Source organism: Sander lucioperca, chromosome 2 (genome assembly GCF_008315115.2).
Source record: "Sander lucioperca isolate FBNREF2018 chromosome 2, SLUC_FBN_1.2, whole genome shotgun sequence".
Lineage (NCBI taxonomy): Eukaryota > Metazoa > Chordata > Actinopteri > Perciformes > Percidae > Sander > Sander lucioperca.
In genome coordinates, this window is record NC_050174.1 from 22,741,422 (window position 1) to 22,756,342 (window position 14,921).

Here is a 14,921-nt window from a genome sequence, read left to right on the forward strand (position 1 = left end):
CACTGTTGGTTTGTCTTACTTTACTGCTCAACAGTTCATAAACCCAAGCGATGTGTGATGGAGGCAGATGGCAGCCAGTTATGACACAGAGGAAGACTCTGGATTGCCCTTTCCAAGCTAACAAGTCCTCCAATACATGCAATCCATGGAGTCAATCTGGAGGGGGGGCAGGGGGGGTTAGAAAAGTGGTCAGGGAGAATTAACATGGTTTACAGCAGTGTGTGTGTGTGGGTTTGTGTGTGTGTGTCTGTGTGTTTATATGTGTCTGTCTGTCTGTGTGTGTGTGTGTCTGTGTGTGTTTGTGTGTTGGTGTGTGTGTCTGTGTGTGAGTGTCTGTGTGTGTGTTTGTGTGTCTGTGTGTGTCTCTGTCTGTCTGTCTGTCTGTCTGTCTGTCTGTCTGTCTGTGTGTGTGTGTGTGTGTGTGTGTGTGTGTGTGTGTGTGTGTGTGTGTGTGTGTGTGTGTGTGTGTGTGTGTGTGTGTGTGTGTGTGTGTGTGTGTTGGTCATGCAGCGCCTCCAACGCCACCTGCTGTCAGAGTAACACAACATAGGATTCCAGCACACTTTTGATTTGGCAGAGCACTTCTCACAAAGACTTGTGTGTACCGGCAAGAGTCCTCGGGTTCCGGGCTGAGTGCAACACATCCCACCGCTGAGCCCTCCATAAAGACTGTCGAATATTTCAAAAGAAGACACAAATTTGATGTGTGTGAGCAAGCTTTGGCATTAAAACATTGGCTGTGTTGTGTTCAAGCTGTCACTTAACTGACGATGTGAATTTATGGAAGTTATGTCATTATTTTGAGGAGGTGTATTGGATGGGGTCCAGTCTGTTTAATGTGGCGTGGTCCATGGTGGGCTCAGCTGCTCATTCAGCCTGCCCCGGTCCTCTCTCGGCTCTCTCTGGCTCTTGGCTGCTCACATATGATGAGGCTCGACATCTGGGGCCAGCGCTGCCTCCAACGCACTCACTGACGCTGCAGGTCCATCACAGGTGGACAGAAAAAGACTTTCAGTACATACAGTAACATCTTTCATCACCATTAACTTATTTATCAAAAAGCCCCTATTATGCATTTTTGGATTTCCCCCGTCTTTTAGTGTTTTATATAGTTGTTTGTGTACAGTATGTATTAGATGTATAAAGAATAAAAAAAACCCCACACATTTCACACCAAATGGAGCTTTCTTTCCCACAGACAGCACTTTTTCTCAACTGCCTGAAAACGCCTCGCCCACATTCCTGTTTGAATTCCTCCATCCTCCATTAGTGATGTCACTGATTGAGAAAGCTGCCCCAGTTTTTCCATGTAAACCTATTCTGGTAGAGCCCAAGAGTACAAATATGATACTGAAAAGGAGTATAATAGGGGCTCTTTAAGTAGATTTATGTAATTATATGATGGTAATTGGATGCTTAAAGTGATGGTTCGGAGTAATTTCACCCTAGGGTCCTTTGCACCATCACCTCGAGCCAATCAATAAGCTTTTTTTCCCCTTGGTCTAACATTGGGCGAGTTAGCATTATCAACCGAATGGCTTAGTGCAGGCGCTAATGGATCCAAGAGTATCTTGTAAATTACCCCACTAATAATGCCCGGAATGATACCAAACTTCTACAATAGTACAAAAAGGTTCTGTACTCATCAAACGAGGCATTAGAACGTTTGTAAGTACGCCAGGAGTTTATTTAAATAACACTTGCCTGATGGCTTCTACTCTCTGCTGCTAGCGCTGGTAGCTAGCGTTGCTAGCTAGCTAGCTAGCTCTCCGATTCTCCTCCATTAGTTGTAGCTCCTTGTCCATGTATTCAGGCACGAATAGGTACGGGCGACCTTCGAAATTGAGCCACTCATCGTCGCGTTCGATGCTCAACTCTGACTCTCTTGATCTATTCTGCTGTTCTCTCGCTTTTTGCTTGGTAATCTCTTCCGGCAATAGTGCTCTGTGCTCTGTGCTGTGTGCTTGCGGGATCTTGCGCGATAGCGCAGTAGCAGAGAGGAGTATCCATCAGGCAAGTGTTATTTAAATATACTTCTGGTGTAGTTACAAACTTTCTAATGCCTCGTTTTATAAGTACAGAAACCATTTGTACTACTGTAGAAGTTTGGTATCATTCCGGGCATTATTAGTGGGGTAATTTACGAGATACAAACGTGGATCCATTAGCGCTTGCACTAAGCTAACCAGCTGATAACGCTAACTCAACCAACGTTATAACAAGGGAAAAAAGCTTATGGGGGGTTGTTTGGCTTGAGGTCAAGGTGCAAAGCAGCCTAGGGTGAAATTACTCCGAACCATCGCTTTAAATGTTATAAAGTTTATAAAGGATTAATGGTGTATTGCCGTGTGTACCGTTGTCATCAGCAGTGGGGGAGCAGGCTCCTGCCACCAGCTCTTTGGCCTCCACAGCCAGCTGGAAGGCGGGGTCCGGGAGCGGGGACGGGGTGTCGGGGCTGTCGGTGGCCGGGGACGACCTGCTGCTCCTGACACACACACACACACACACACACACACACACACACACACACACACACACACACACACACAGGGAGAGTGTTACAGCAGGACTCCGATGGCACAGCTGTGGCTAACTAATCACATGACTTTCAGAGTCTCTTACCCGCCGTCAAACAGGCTGGGTGTCGTCAGCACTTTGTGGACATTCTGAGGACAGAGATAATGGAGGGAGAGAGTTATGGGAGCTTCTGTGACAATATATATACCTGTATATATTTTTTAATAACACTTCACATGTGACACCTGAACAAATACCTCAAAGTCACAAAAAGAGGGAGAAGGTGATAAAATGTTTCCAGAGAGGTCTGAACGAGAGGCAGACTGGGACTCCTGTAAACCCGGAGACCCAACCAGGGCATTGGGCCTAATGCAAAAAATACTTTTTGTCTGTCTGTCTGTCTTAAAATCTAAAAATGGACTTTCAGGGCAGGGGTCAGGGAGGTAAGACAAATGTTGCAGAGAGCTGCAGTGTCTCGCAGCCACTGGGGGGCAGACTACTTCCATAACAGTTTAGGGGACACATGGGGATGTTTGAGACTTTGGTGGTATTTCAGATCTGCGTACTGAATCCAGTGTATGCAGTGTCCCAGGCTGCACGGATTCTAAGATGTGACGGAACACATGCTGATTGTTATTGAGTCCGTTTCCATCTACTGACGGTCTTGCAGGTGTATGACCTCGTTTTCACCTGGCATTAACATCCGTCCTGAGTGATCGGATCACAAGTGGACAGCTCTAAGTACAGGCGCATTGAGATCGGATCGCAAAAAACAAATTTGGAGGTGGCATAGGCCGCATGTGTCCATATTATAATAGCAGTGAGAACGGGAATGTGTCCTGTGTCCACATTAAAGACCGCCTACTCAAGTGTGAGCCGAAATACGTAGGCTAGCCTACTCATTCAAAGTATTTCTCATGTCACAAAAAACCATGTTATTATCATATTCTGTTATTAGTGTGTCTGTGTTTTTGTTCCTGCATGCTGCCTGCTATTATATGCCTGGCTGTCTCGAGCTCTCTGTGGCGCTGTTGCCTTGAAAATAATGTTATTTTTATTTTCATAAAACGTCCGTGAATTCACCAAGGTAGGACATTAGGCTACTACAAAACTGGAGTTAACATTGAAATGAGTGGTCAAAGCAGTGGCTGTGAAAGGGTTTCATTTGCTATAAGTTCTTCACAATAAAAGTCCTCCGTTATTTTGATATTTGAATGCTTTTATTATGAAGCAGCAAAATCAGGAAATGTTGGGGCTTCATCAGCAGTAACCTATTGGGACTCCTAAGTGAACATGAAATGTAAAATAAAGCATGACTAAACTTCATACACTGAACTAAACTACATCTCCTTATGTTGGCACCCTTTTATATACAGTTTATGTTTGGCACACAGGCAGCACTTTTTCATTTTTTACTTGATTAATGTGAAAGTAACAAGTGACCTTATAAACACACAACCAGCTTATATGCAAACGGAAATAAAGTACGTGCTTATTTGCATACAGAGCGGGGAAGTGAGATCCCATCACAGGTGGTCACTAAAGACGCATTTGGAGACGCATTCTACAGACAGGTGAAAACACACATTCTTAGAGCTGTCCACTTGTGATCCAATCACTCAGACCGGATTTTAATACCATGTCAGAACAGGCCCTATTAGGTCATTAATTGTGTGAATGCTGATTCAGCAGCACTTTTTTTGACATACTATACTATGACTTTTTTATGAGTTTTCCGTCCAACTATAACTTTTTTCGACATACTATACTGACTTTTTTATCACTTTTTTCGACATACTACACTATGACTTTTTCGTCAAACAATACTACAAGTTTTTCACTTTTTTTCCCCGATATACTATGATATGACTGTTTTCAATGTAGTTTATTTGGTGTCACAGTGGCTCAGTGGTTAGCACTGCTCCAACTAACACTGCAGACTCTGACCCTTGGTTCCATCCCCAGTCTGGGCTGAGCCTTTATGTGTGGAGTTTGCATTTTCTCCAAGACTTTCTTTGACATACTATATTACGACTTTTTTATGAATTTTTTCGACATACTATACAATGACTTTATTATCACTTTTTTCAACATACTATACTATGATTTTTAATGGCCTTTTTTGACATACTATGCCAAGACTGTTTTCAACATACATTATTTGGTGGCACAGTCGCTAGTAGGCACTACACTAGCACTAGCAAGTAGGCACTGCAGACTCTATCCCTTGGTTCGATCCCCAGTCTGGGCTGGACCGTGTTGTGTGGAGTTTGCATGCTCTTCCAGACTTTCTTAGACATACTATACTATGACATTTTTATGACGTTTTTCGACATACTATACTATGGCTTTTTTATCACTTTTTTCCACATACTATACTGACTTTTTTTTTAATCACTTTTTGACATACTACACTATGACTTTTTCGTCAAACTATACTATAACTTTTTTTCCCGATATACTACAATATGACCGTTTTCAATGTAGTTTATTTGGTGTCACACTGGGTCAGTGGTTAGCACTGCTCCAACTAACACCAACAAGTAGGCACTGCAGACTCTGACCCTTGGTTCCATCCCCAGTCTGGGCTGAGCCTTTATGTGTGGAGTTTGCATGTTCTCGAAGACTTTCTTTGACATACTATATTACAACCGTTTTATGACTTTTTTTCGACATACTACACTATGACTTTTTTTTAACACTTTTTGACATACTATAACTTTTTTTGACATACTATGCTATGACTTTTTTATCACTTTTTTCAACATTCTATACTATGACTTTTTTATGAATGTTGTCAGACACTTTTAGTAACAATCTGAGCCTGTCAGTGGAAAAACAAATCACTTTTAGTAGACAAAAATCAAGGGTGCCAATTGCCCCATTATGTTACATTGCAGCTTGGTTCATGCCGGCTCGTCACTGTGATCTCGCTCAATAGTGGACCAAATTTAAAGATTTATGATCAGTCCATTAGACACAAATGCATTGGGAAATGGGGTCCAGGTTGAAAAAAAAGAAATCACCCTTTAATGTGAGGGTGTCCAATTAAAAGTCTTACCTGTGCAAAGCCCAGCAGCTTCCTGTTGGAGATCACCAGGTGTTTCCTGCTCAGCTCCGACTTCCTCAGCTGGCAGTCGATAGTCGTCAGCCTTCTGTTCAGATCTAGCACCTCCTCCTGATCAACGCACACACACACACACACACACACACACACACACACACACAGTGTGTAAACAGACACTAACAACTGTTTACAACCACTGAGAACTTGGTCTGGAGGGAGTTCATTCATCTCTGTTTGTGATTTACAATTGACCTTACCTGGCACTTGTCCTGTAAAAAATGATGGAAAGAAAAATTGCCCTGTTTAAAGATCTGTGAATATATATTTAGTTGAGTTGTGTACTTTCATTATCCCAAATGTTTATAATAAACCCAGAAAAATCTGTCATGTTATTCAAGGTAACACTCCGTTACATTTGGTCGCCTGTCAGTGAGCATGCGTCAGTGTTGTGGCTGTCTGCCAGAAGCTGTCAGAAATGGACTCTTTATCTAGTTTTAAGCCACATTTTCATGATACACTTTTTAGATCTTGGTGGTCTTTAAAGGGATACTTCAACGATTTAGCATTAAGCTTTTTATCAGTAGAAACCCGGTAGTATTTTTGAATGGCCGTGCTTCCCTCCCTCATGTCCCCCTGAGACGAGAGATCTCTGTATTGTGGGTCTGGAAAAAATCTCCCGATGACGGAAAAGGACGATTTTTGCATCATCAGAAGATTTTTTTGCCCAGAGGCAATAGACTACAGCCAGTAGTAGGAGCTACTTCCGCATGTTTTCAACCCACCCATAGGAGGTTGGACTGTCGTCTTTACCCGAAGGTTAAAGCCGACAAAACGAGTGTCAGCCATCATGAAGCTTCGCTAACAGGGAGCTCCGTCTTTTTAGCAGAAAACTTTTACAACAATTACGTGCATTCAAACTACCGCGCATGTGTACCACCGGTATACATTGGTACAGATCGGAGAATATGCAGACCAGCACCTCAGCCTGCGGTGTCGCCCGATGCCACTAGCCGGTGAAAGGGACCTTGACAGCGGTGTGCAGGAGTGGAAAGCAGCTAGGTGGAAAGCTAACGCTAGCCGGCCACCTGTTCCATCAATCCTGCTTGCGAGTGGCCGCTCATTATACAACAAACTGGACTACATCCAACTTCAACAAAACTCCCAATGGGAGTTCAGAGACTGCTGTGTTTTTGTTATTGTGGAAACATGGCTGAACAACAGTGTACCTGCTGCTCTGTCGCCCGGTAAGACTCCACTAGTCTTACCCGGAGACAGAGCAGCAGGCCTCGTAGCTGGATAGTCCGGTACACCTCCACAGGTGGGCTGTGTTAACACGGACTGGTGCAGAAATGGGGTGCTTGTATCCAACTAACTGCTGGTGGAGTTTGTGACTGTTAAATGCCGACCATTCTACATTCCACTCAAATTTACGGCTGTGTTTATACACAGTGTTTACAGCCCACCAAGCGCTAATGCTAGTATGTGTTAGCTGAACTTTACGGAGCCTATAATGCGTGTGCACTAAATGTAGCTTGTTTCGTAAGTTTTTATATAATGTCGTTTTTATATATTTTAAATGTGTAACACCACTTGAGCCACGGTGAAACGTTGTTTTGTGTATAATATGGTTGAAATGACAATAAAAACACACTTGAGTGCATTCTGGGATTTGGTGTCTTTCATCCACATGAGCCAAAAACACATTTTCTGGCTTTTCTCGGCCTAGAAGCCACCAATTTCTAAAAACAAATTCACATTTCTACAACATAAGTGACCCAATTTAAAGATATATTCATCTTTCCAACGGTGAAATATCCCTTTAACTCAATATTCGAACCGGATATAGGATTTATGTCATCAGACGTTTGGACCTTTGATGTTCTCAAAGAAACAAGCTGAGCAACGTTAGTGCCAGCTCAGCTCGCAGTTTGCAAATTGCCGACAAACCCAGCAGCGTCGGAGAAACACAGACTTTTAACGTGAAACTGCACTGTGATTTCCCTGCACAGCAACAATAAATTGTGTAATATATGAACCCACTTCAGTTCTGTAAATGCAATATCCGAACCCTGTTCCTAAGTTTCTTTCAATAAATGTGTACAGTAGATATACTTTTGCAATAACTACTATTCTGTGTGGATGTTTGGTCGACATGAGACATGAACTTTCATTGAGTTTAACTGACATATGTAGGCATCACTTTGTGAAATTTCTTTTCATTTGCAACATTGTTAGTCAGGTTATCATCCAAGTGTGCTGTAACATTTGAAATTAAATTTACAGAAAAAAAATTTAAATTAAATTTACAGAAAAAAATGAGCAAAAATGTGATTTAATGAAAGTTTTCATCCACTACTGTTATGTGAAAGTAAGGACTTGGTTTAGTGAGATAAACAGTTGGTGGTGCTAATTCTCTAGTTTGGTGCGATTATACCATTGTAGAAGAAGAGGACACAATGATATGACATAATTAAAGTCAAAACCATGTGACACATTGTGATGGAAATGTGACATTCCTGTTGGTTTGGTGTTGAGGAAGATTACAGTCTCTTTACTCCACACAGATCTAAGGTTTTAGAATTAACAACTTTAGATATGGTCTTTAACAAAGAATGGTCTGCAAAGACAAGCAACAGGGTAACAAAGACAAAAAATAAAGTAGGGAAGAAAGGAATAATAGATAGAAAGAAGAAAGGGTTAGGACGAAGGTTCCGGTTGATCAAACTATGTATTTAAACTCACATACTCAGCAGCTTTCACATTTGTGTAATTGAAGAGGTTTCAAACACTTCCTCATTTCTATTATTCTCTTATCATCTTTGTCATTGTACGTATGCACATGTATGCCAGTGTGCAGCCGGAGGATTTACTACCTCAGATAATAAGCCACAGGTAGTGAGGCAGTAAGCCTGAAAGCCAGAGGAAATAAATACATCAAAGCAGGCTGCTGGAGAGGACAGAGGCAGCTTGATGTGTTTTCACAGAGAAAAGCTGTGGCACACTGATGCTGCTGCAGCGCCGGCAGCTCTAACGGAGGATGGAGGGAGGGTACAGTAGAAGAAAGGAAAAGCTTGGCTCAATGCTTTTTAAATCCCACACAGCATCATCTGCAGGGAGAGAGTTCATGTCTGCACAGTCTATTGTTCGGTCCATACTAGCTGGAGAGGCTGCAGGTTATACAGGTGCTCAAAGTGATGCCATCCAATAGAAACAAGCTCAGACAGATTTTGAACAACACACATAGCCGCTGTAACGTTTCACAACTTGTAACTAGACTCTGTTGCTACAGAGATACTGTGTGGGGACAACAAGAGCTGTGATTGGCTGGCTTGTGTTTTCTCTAACAAGTTTCGACTGGTGGTAGAGACTGTTGAGCATGAAGACAACATGTAAGAAATTAAAGAAATCTGCTGCTTTTCAGTAACACATGTAACAGAGACATCACTGAGAATTTCCTGCTCACCACAAAAAAATAAACCGATTATGGATTATAATAATTTTACAACTCAGTAAGAAAACATTTTGTACTGTGTGACCACATTCTCAAGAAAAAAAATCCACCCAACAAGTAAAAGGTCACTTTCTCCTTCTCTTCCTGCTATCTCAAGCTGCTAGTCCAAAAGTAGTCTTGCATAGTCAGACCTTCCTCCACAGCGCTGCGGAGGAAGGTCTGGCTAGTCCACACAGCATTCTGGGATGGAAGAAAAAACACGTTCTGGTTTATTGACATTTCTTTAAACTAATCACAATCGTCTTAGGCGGCGCTAAGCACCAGACGGAGCCACGGTGCCTCTGCTAAATAGCCTCGGGAAGGAACTTGTTTTGGTGTGTATGTTCAAAGGTTGTTTTAGTCGTGCAACAGAAAACTCAGATTGGACAGATAGTCTAGCTAGCTGTCTGGATTTACCCTGCAGAGATCTGAGGAGCAGTTAACCATGGTCCTCAGAAATCCACCGGAGTTTAGAACGCCAACACAAAGGAAGAGGAAGGGGACGGACATCCGGCCAAAAATGAGGGACATCCGCCGGAATTTCCCAGAAATTAAACTTTGCTACAGACGACTACTTATGAAAATAAAAACTACGTCCTAAAGACTCCAAACAGCAGTGTCACTTCCTTGGACCTGAGCTCAGCAGATTTGTCTGGGTCCTAGGCTAACTAGCTAGGGTGTCCGCTGCTAAGACTGCCCTCTTGTCCAAATATGGTCACTCCTGGCTCCAAAATACCAGGATGGCGACGGCCAGAATACAAACACCTGACTTCAAAACGGCAGTCCACAAACCAATGGGTGACACCACTGATGCTACTTCTGTTATTTTTATTCTATGACATACTTATTCAGAGTGTTAAATTATTATATGTATCTTTATTGGATTATTATTAAATACTGTATATATTATTAATTAAAATATATATATTTTAATGGTGCAGCTGGTCAATGCATCGTAAATGTTATAGAACTTTTGATATGTCATTTATTTGCTGATTACATGTTTTGTATATAAATTCCAAATCTACAAAGTTACTAATAATTTACGCACTCAAATTAATGCAACAGAGTTAAAAATACAATATTCCCTTGGGAAATGTAACAACAGGAAAACAATGTCAACTAGAAATAGTGTCTTGAGACTCACCTTGGTGGCTTCCAGTCCTCGTGCTTGCCTCTTGCTGGCCAGCTGGTTCTTCAGGTCCCTGATCTCAGCCTCCAGCAGCTGGATCACCTCCTCGTAGTCCTGCTCTGCACTGCTGGCCTGCCGCTGCCCGGCTCCGGCCACCCCGGCTCCTGCCACCGCGGCCCCCACCACCGCGGCCCCCGCCCCGGCCTCCGCCCCGGCTGCCTGCAGACGACTCTTCAGAAGAGCGTTCTCCTCCACAGTCAGACATGCTTTCTGGAAGACAACAGAATGTTCAGCGGTTAATACTTTCATATGTGGCCACGTGTTGAATACAACCTAATTTAGACTCCCTTTTTTTGCATTTCAGGCCTTTATTTGATAGAAAAGCTTAGACATCAAAGGGGGGAGAGAGAGAGAGAGAGAGAGAGAGAGAGAGAGAGAGAGAGAGAATGACATGCAGCAAAAGACTGCAGGTCAGAGTTGAACCTGCAGCTGTGCAACGAGGACCAGGGCACTGCACATGGGGCGCGCACTCTACCAGGTGAGCTACCCAGGCATGCCATAATTTACTTCTATAGCTGACTATTAATGCTACAGCCATGCAGCATGTCTCCACACACCTCGGAGGTCCTCTGCAGCTCCTCCTCCAGGCTTTTCTTGCTGTGCTCCATGTCCTTCAGCATCACCTGCCGAGAAAGGCAGCAGATGAAGAACGGGATGCATGCACTTAAGTCTTATTGTTTGTGATGTCATTAATTGTCTTGCTCTGTTACACAGCTGTATCAGAGCTATATGTGCAAACCAAGCTTTCCAACAGCTACTGCGTAACAATTACTAGCATTCAACTGCTGAACCATGGGTTGGCTTTTATTATGAAGCAACCACAGGAAGTGCAATGCTTTTGTCACTTAGCGATGGCATTGCTTTTCACTAAAAACTGGTCAATAACATTTTTGGTGGCTTTCGTCAGTGAAAGTTTTTTTTTTTTTCTTTTTTTTTTAATATTGCAGGGAGTGTTGGAACATACTAGGACTGAAATCTGAAGGATTGCAATGCTAATGTTCAAACATAGAGCTCATTTTAGAGCTGTGTGCTGGTTGTGCATGAAAATAAAGTAAAACTCTGCGTCCTACTGGCTCAGTAGTGTAACTCGAAAGTTCTGCGCTGAAATGCACCAAGAGCATCTTTGACAAATACTTGAGTAAATTACAATGGTTTTGATATAACAATTAGTTATTGTGACATAGGCTTTATCATCCACCGACACTTTGTGTGAGTGTTCACCTTGAGCTGCTTCATCTGGGTTTGCAGCTGCTTCACCTCCGTCTGAAACTGCTCCATCTCCTCACTGCTGTAGCTGCACTCCGATTCATATGTCTGCACACACACACACACACACACACACACACACACACACACACACACACACACATTTACACGAGATTTCTATATGTGTTTTCTATTTCTCCTTTCTTTAGGAATAGTTAGAGGAGTATTGGTATATTCGTCACTGTTTCTTGTCACTAGATATACCAATGATAACTCAGACTATGCGGAATATTAACCCTTTATTAGCCCAACAGCATGTGTTTACACCAACAACGGAAGCTAAAGTTACCTACAATCCACCTCCATCAGGTGTATCTCAACTACGGATCCCACAGTAGCCCATAATACACAACATCTGTTACCAGTAACAACACGTGAGTCTGTGTAAAGGTGGCCATTTGTGATGTTGAGAGTATTTTACAGGTTGGGCTGTCTCAGTCTGTTATCTGTTCACTGTAATCTGTATAAGAGTGCTGGCATGTGAGAGACTGTGAGGACTACTCACGGGGGAGTGGAAGGCGGACGTGTCCATCAAACTAGCGGCTTCGTGATAGGAAAACATGAAGGGACCCGCCCCTAAACCCAGCTCCTCCAGGTCCTCCTGGAAAATGTTCCGGGTGGCCTCCACCAAGTCTGAGAGGTGACAGACAAGCACAGACACAAAATGCTGTTGATGACAGAGTTACCATGGCTACCAGAACACCAAATAATAAAATGCTTTCACATAAATAAAATACAATTTGTTATATTTATACTGTATATATATCAGAGCTAATTTAGTCATGTATGGGGTTGTTAGGGTTATGATGTGGTGGATGTGGGGCATTACTTGCTCTATATTAGATTAGTGATTAGTAGGGCTGCACAATTAATCGTGATTTTATCGAAATCGCACTATGGACTAGTGCAATATTCAAGTCGCGGGGGGGGGGGGGGGCAAAATATGTTGTCAAACCATTCTGAATGAAGTATTGTGTTGCTGCAGCGACACCCCAGCATACACACTGTATCCTACAATAGTACAGATCCTCGCAAAAATCACACTATAATCATTATAATTTTTTTTATTTCAATATTTTTCAATGAAAATTAGAGTAATGATACAAAAATGATCGTTCCCTCCAATATCGTGAACCATATCGCAATCGCAATATCAGTCAAAATAATCGCAATTAGATATTTTCCTCATATCGTGCAGCCCTAGTAATTAGTATTAGTAATGAACGAATATCATTACATAATATAACACTTATGAAGCAGCTCCTGTAGTAAATGAGAGTTACAGGTCTGGAGCCCTTTGACTGTCTGCCTGGCTACAAACAGACACAGAGCTGCTTCATGTTTCATGCACACAAAGTGACACCACAGCCAGGTGACTCAAGCAGTCAGTGACACACAGAGTCTGTGATTTGACAAGATTTCAACCCTGATATTTCACCTTGCTGTTGACACAACTGGAAGTGTGTGTGTGTGTGTGTGGGCTTGTTTAACTATATTCGTGGGGTTCAAAAACCGGGAGTCCAGTATACTTGTGGGGTCCTGACAGCTTTGTGGGGCCAAAATGCTGGACCCCACAACGTTAAAGGGCTGTTTGAGGGTTAAGTTGGTTGTAGGATTAGGGTTAGAATTAGGTTATGGTTAGGTTGAGGGTTAAGGTTAAGGTTAGGCATTTAGTTGTGATGGTTAAGGTTAGGGTAAGGGGCTAGGGAATGCATTATGTCAATGGCGGGTCCCCACAAAGATAGTGCCACAAACCTGTGTGTGTCTGTGTGTGTGTGTGTGTGTGTGTGTGTGCGCTTCACCTCCATAGGCCACAGTGCCTTGTGGGTCTATTGTCAGACTCTGTCTCAACTTCTTCCTCTTCTCTTCTGTGACATCCAACCCAAGATAGGACAAAGCCTGAGAGACAGAGACACAAAGACAAACAGAGAGAGGGATATTTTGACTGTGGTGCCATTGCATTGAAAAGTGTGAAGATCTCAGGAAGACAAACTGTCCCTCTTTTAAAGCTCTACTTAAAACTCAGCTTTATCGTTTGGCTTTTTCAGCTCATGGTATTTATTAAACTACTGTATATCCTGTAGATGTTTTTAGTTTTATTGTTGTTTTTAATGAAAAACACTTTGTTACTTTGTTTTGGAATGTGCTATATTAATGAAGTTATGATTATTATTATTACAACATCACTCAAATAGAAGCACTATGCAGTGGGCTGCACAATAAAACAATTTTTTATCGGCATCGCAAATTGCACAATACACAATGCAACAGACACTCAGGGATTTTATATTAGTTGAAAAATGAGAGTATCAGTAGAAAACTGCCCTTTAAAATGTAACTACATACTTTATATACACTATAGTGTTCAAGACAATGTTGAAATCCTTTCCTTTCATTTTTTTTAATTGAACAAGCAATTTGATGTATTTTAGCAGTATATTTAAAGCAGCAGAAATGCAGAACTGAGTACATTTTATTATCTATTTATTGCAGGTAATATCGTTATTGCATATTTTTCTCATATCCTGCATTGGACAAAAGTTTCAACACAAACTGAACATAAGAATCTTCATGAAGGATATTTCTGTGTATAAACAGCTACTGTGTGCCTCATTAACTACGGTGTCTTCCTGACCTCAGCAGCTTTTCCCTCATCAACTTCTCAGAGAACTTTATTTTAACTTATTGTCATTTTGTGGGTTTTTGTTCTGGAAGACGAGTTTCGTCCTCTCCCGTGCGGCAGACAATACCACTCTCCACCTGAACTGTGACTACTGCACTGGCAGGGGCGCTGTTTCACCAGAACATGAGCAGACAGAAGATCCCCAGAAAACAAGCCTGAGTGCTGAGCTGTGTTGTGTGTGCGCATGGTCACAGTCAGTGGTGGAAGAAGTATTCAGAACTTTTTTCTCGAGTAAAAGTAACAACACTACACAGTGAAAATACTCTGTTACAATAAGAGTTCTGCATTTAAAATCAACTAAAAGTAAAAAAAAGTATCAGCATCAACTTTATACTTAAAGTACTAAAAGTGAAAGTACTAACTATGCAGAGTGGCATATTTCTGAATCATATATACTGTATTATTATTATTGAATTATAATCAATGATGCATTCATGTGTTCATCACTTAAATGTTGCAGATGGTAAATGTGGATTATTTTATATAGTGCTGGGTAGTTTAATCTATAATAATACATCCTTATTTATTAGTTAATTTATAATTTGTATTAATAATCTGAATCTGCAAAGTACTAGAGATGCCAGATAGAGTGGAGTAGCTAGAAGTATAATGTACCATAACATAGAAATACTCAAGTAAAGTACAGGTATCTCAAAATTGTATAGTGCAGTACCTAAGTAAAAGTACTTAGTTACATTCCACCACT

The 14,921-nt window shown here is 41.8% G+C and overlaps 1 protein-coding gene across 5 annotated transcripts in view; it reads right to left on the bottom strand.

The window, feature by feature from the left end:
* Positions 1-400: 400 nt before the first annotated feature.
* si:dkeyp-72e1.9 (syntaxin-binding protein 4) overlaps positions 401-14,921 on the bottom strand; it is a 110,155-nt gene continuing 95,634 nt past the window's right edge. For 3 of the 5 annotated variants that reach the window (XM_031292552.2, XM_031292548.2, XM_031292551.2), the window contains 9 exons: positions 13,335-13,431; positions 12,038-12,165; positions 11,488-11,580; positions 10,824-10,889; positions 10,222-10,476; positions 5,579-5,695; positions 2,623-2,666; positions 2,355-2,485; positions 402-976 (listed from right to left, as the gene is read on the bottom strand). In XM_031292552.2, the coding sequence (XP_031148412.1) occupies positions 918-976; positions 2,355-2,485; positions 2,623-2,666; positions 5,579-5,695; positions 10,222-10,476; positions 10,824-10,889; positions 11,488-11,580; positions 12,038-12,165; positions 13,335-13,431 (990 nt within the window). In that variant the 3' untranslated portion in view covers positions 402-917. Of the gene's footprint in view, positions 977-2,354; positions 2,486-2,622; positions 2,667-5,578; positions 5,696-10,221; positions 10,477-10,823; positions 10,890-11,487; positions 11,581-12,037; positions 12,166-13,334; positions 13,432-14,921 lie in introns of all 5 variants that reach the window. The other 2 variants (XM_031292550.2, XM_031292549.2) reach the window with 2 other exon arrangements.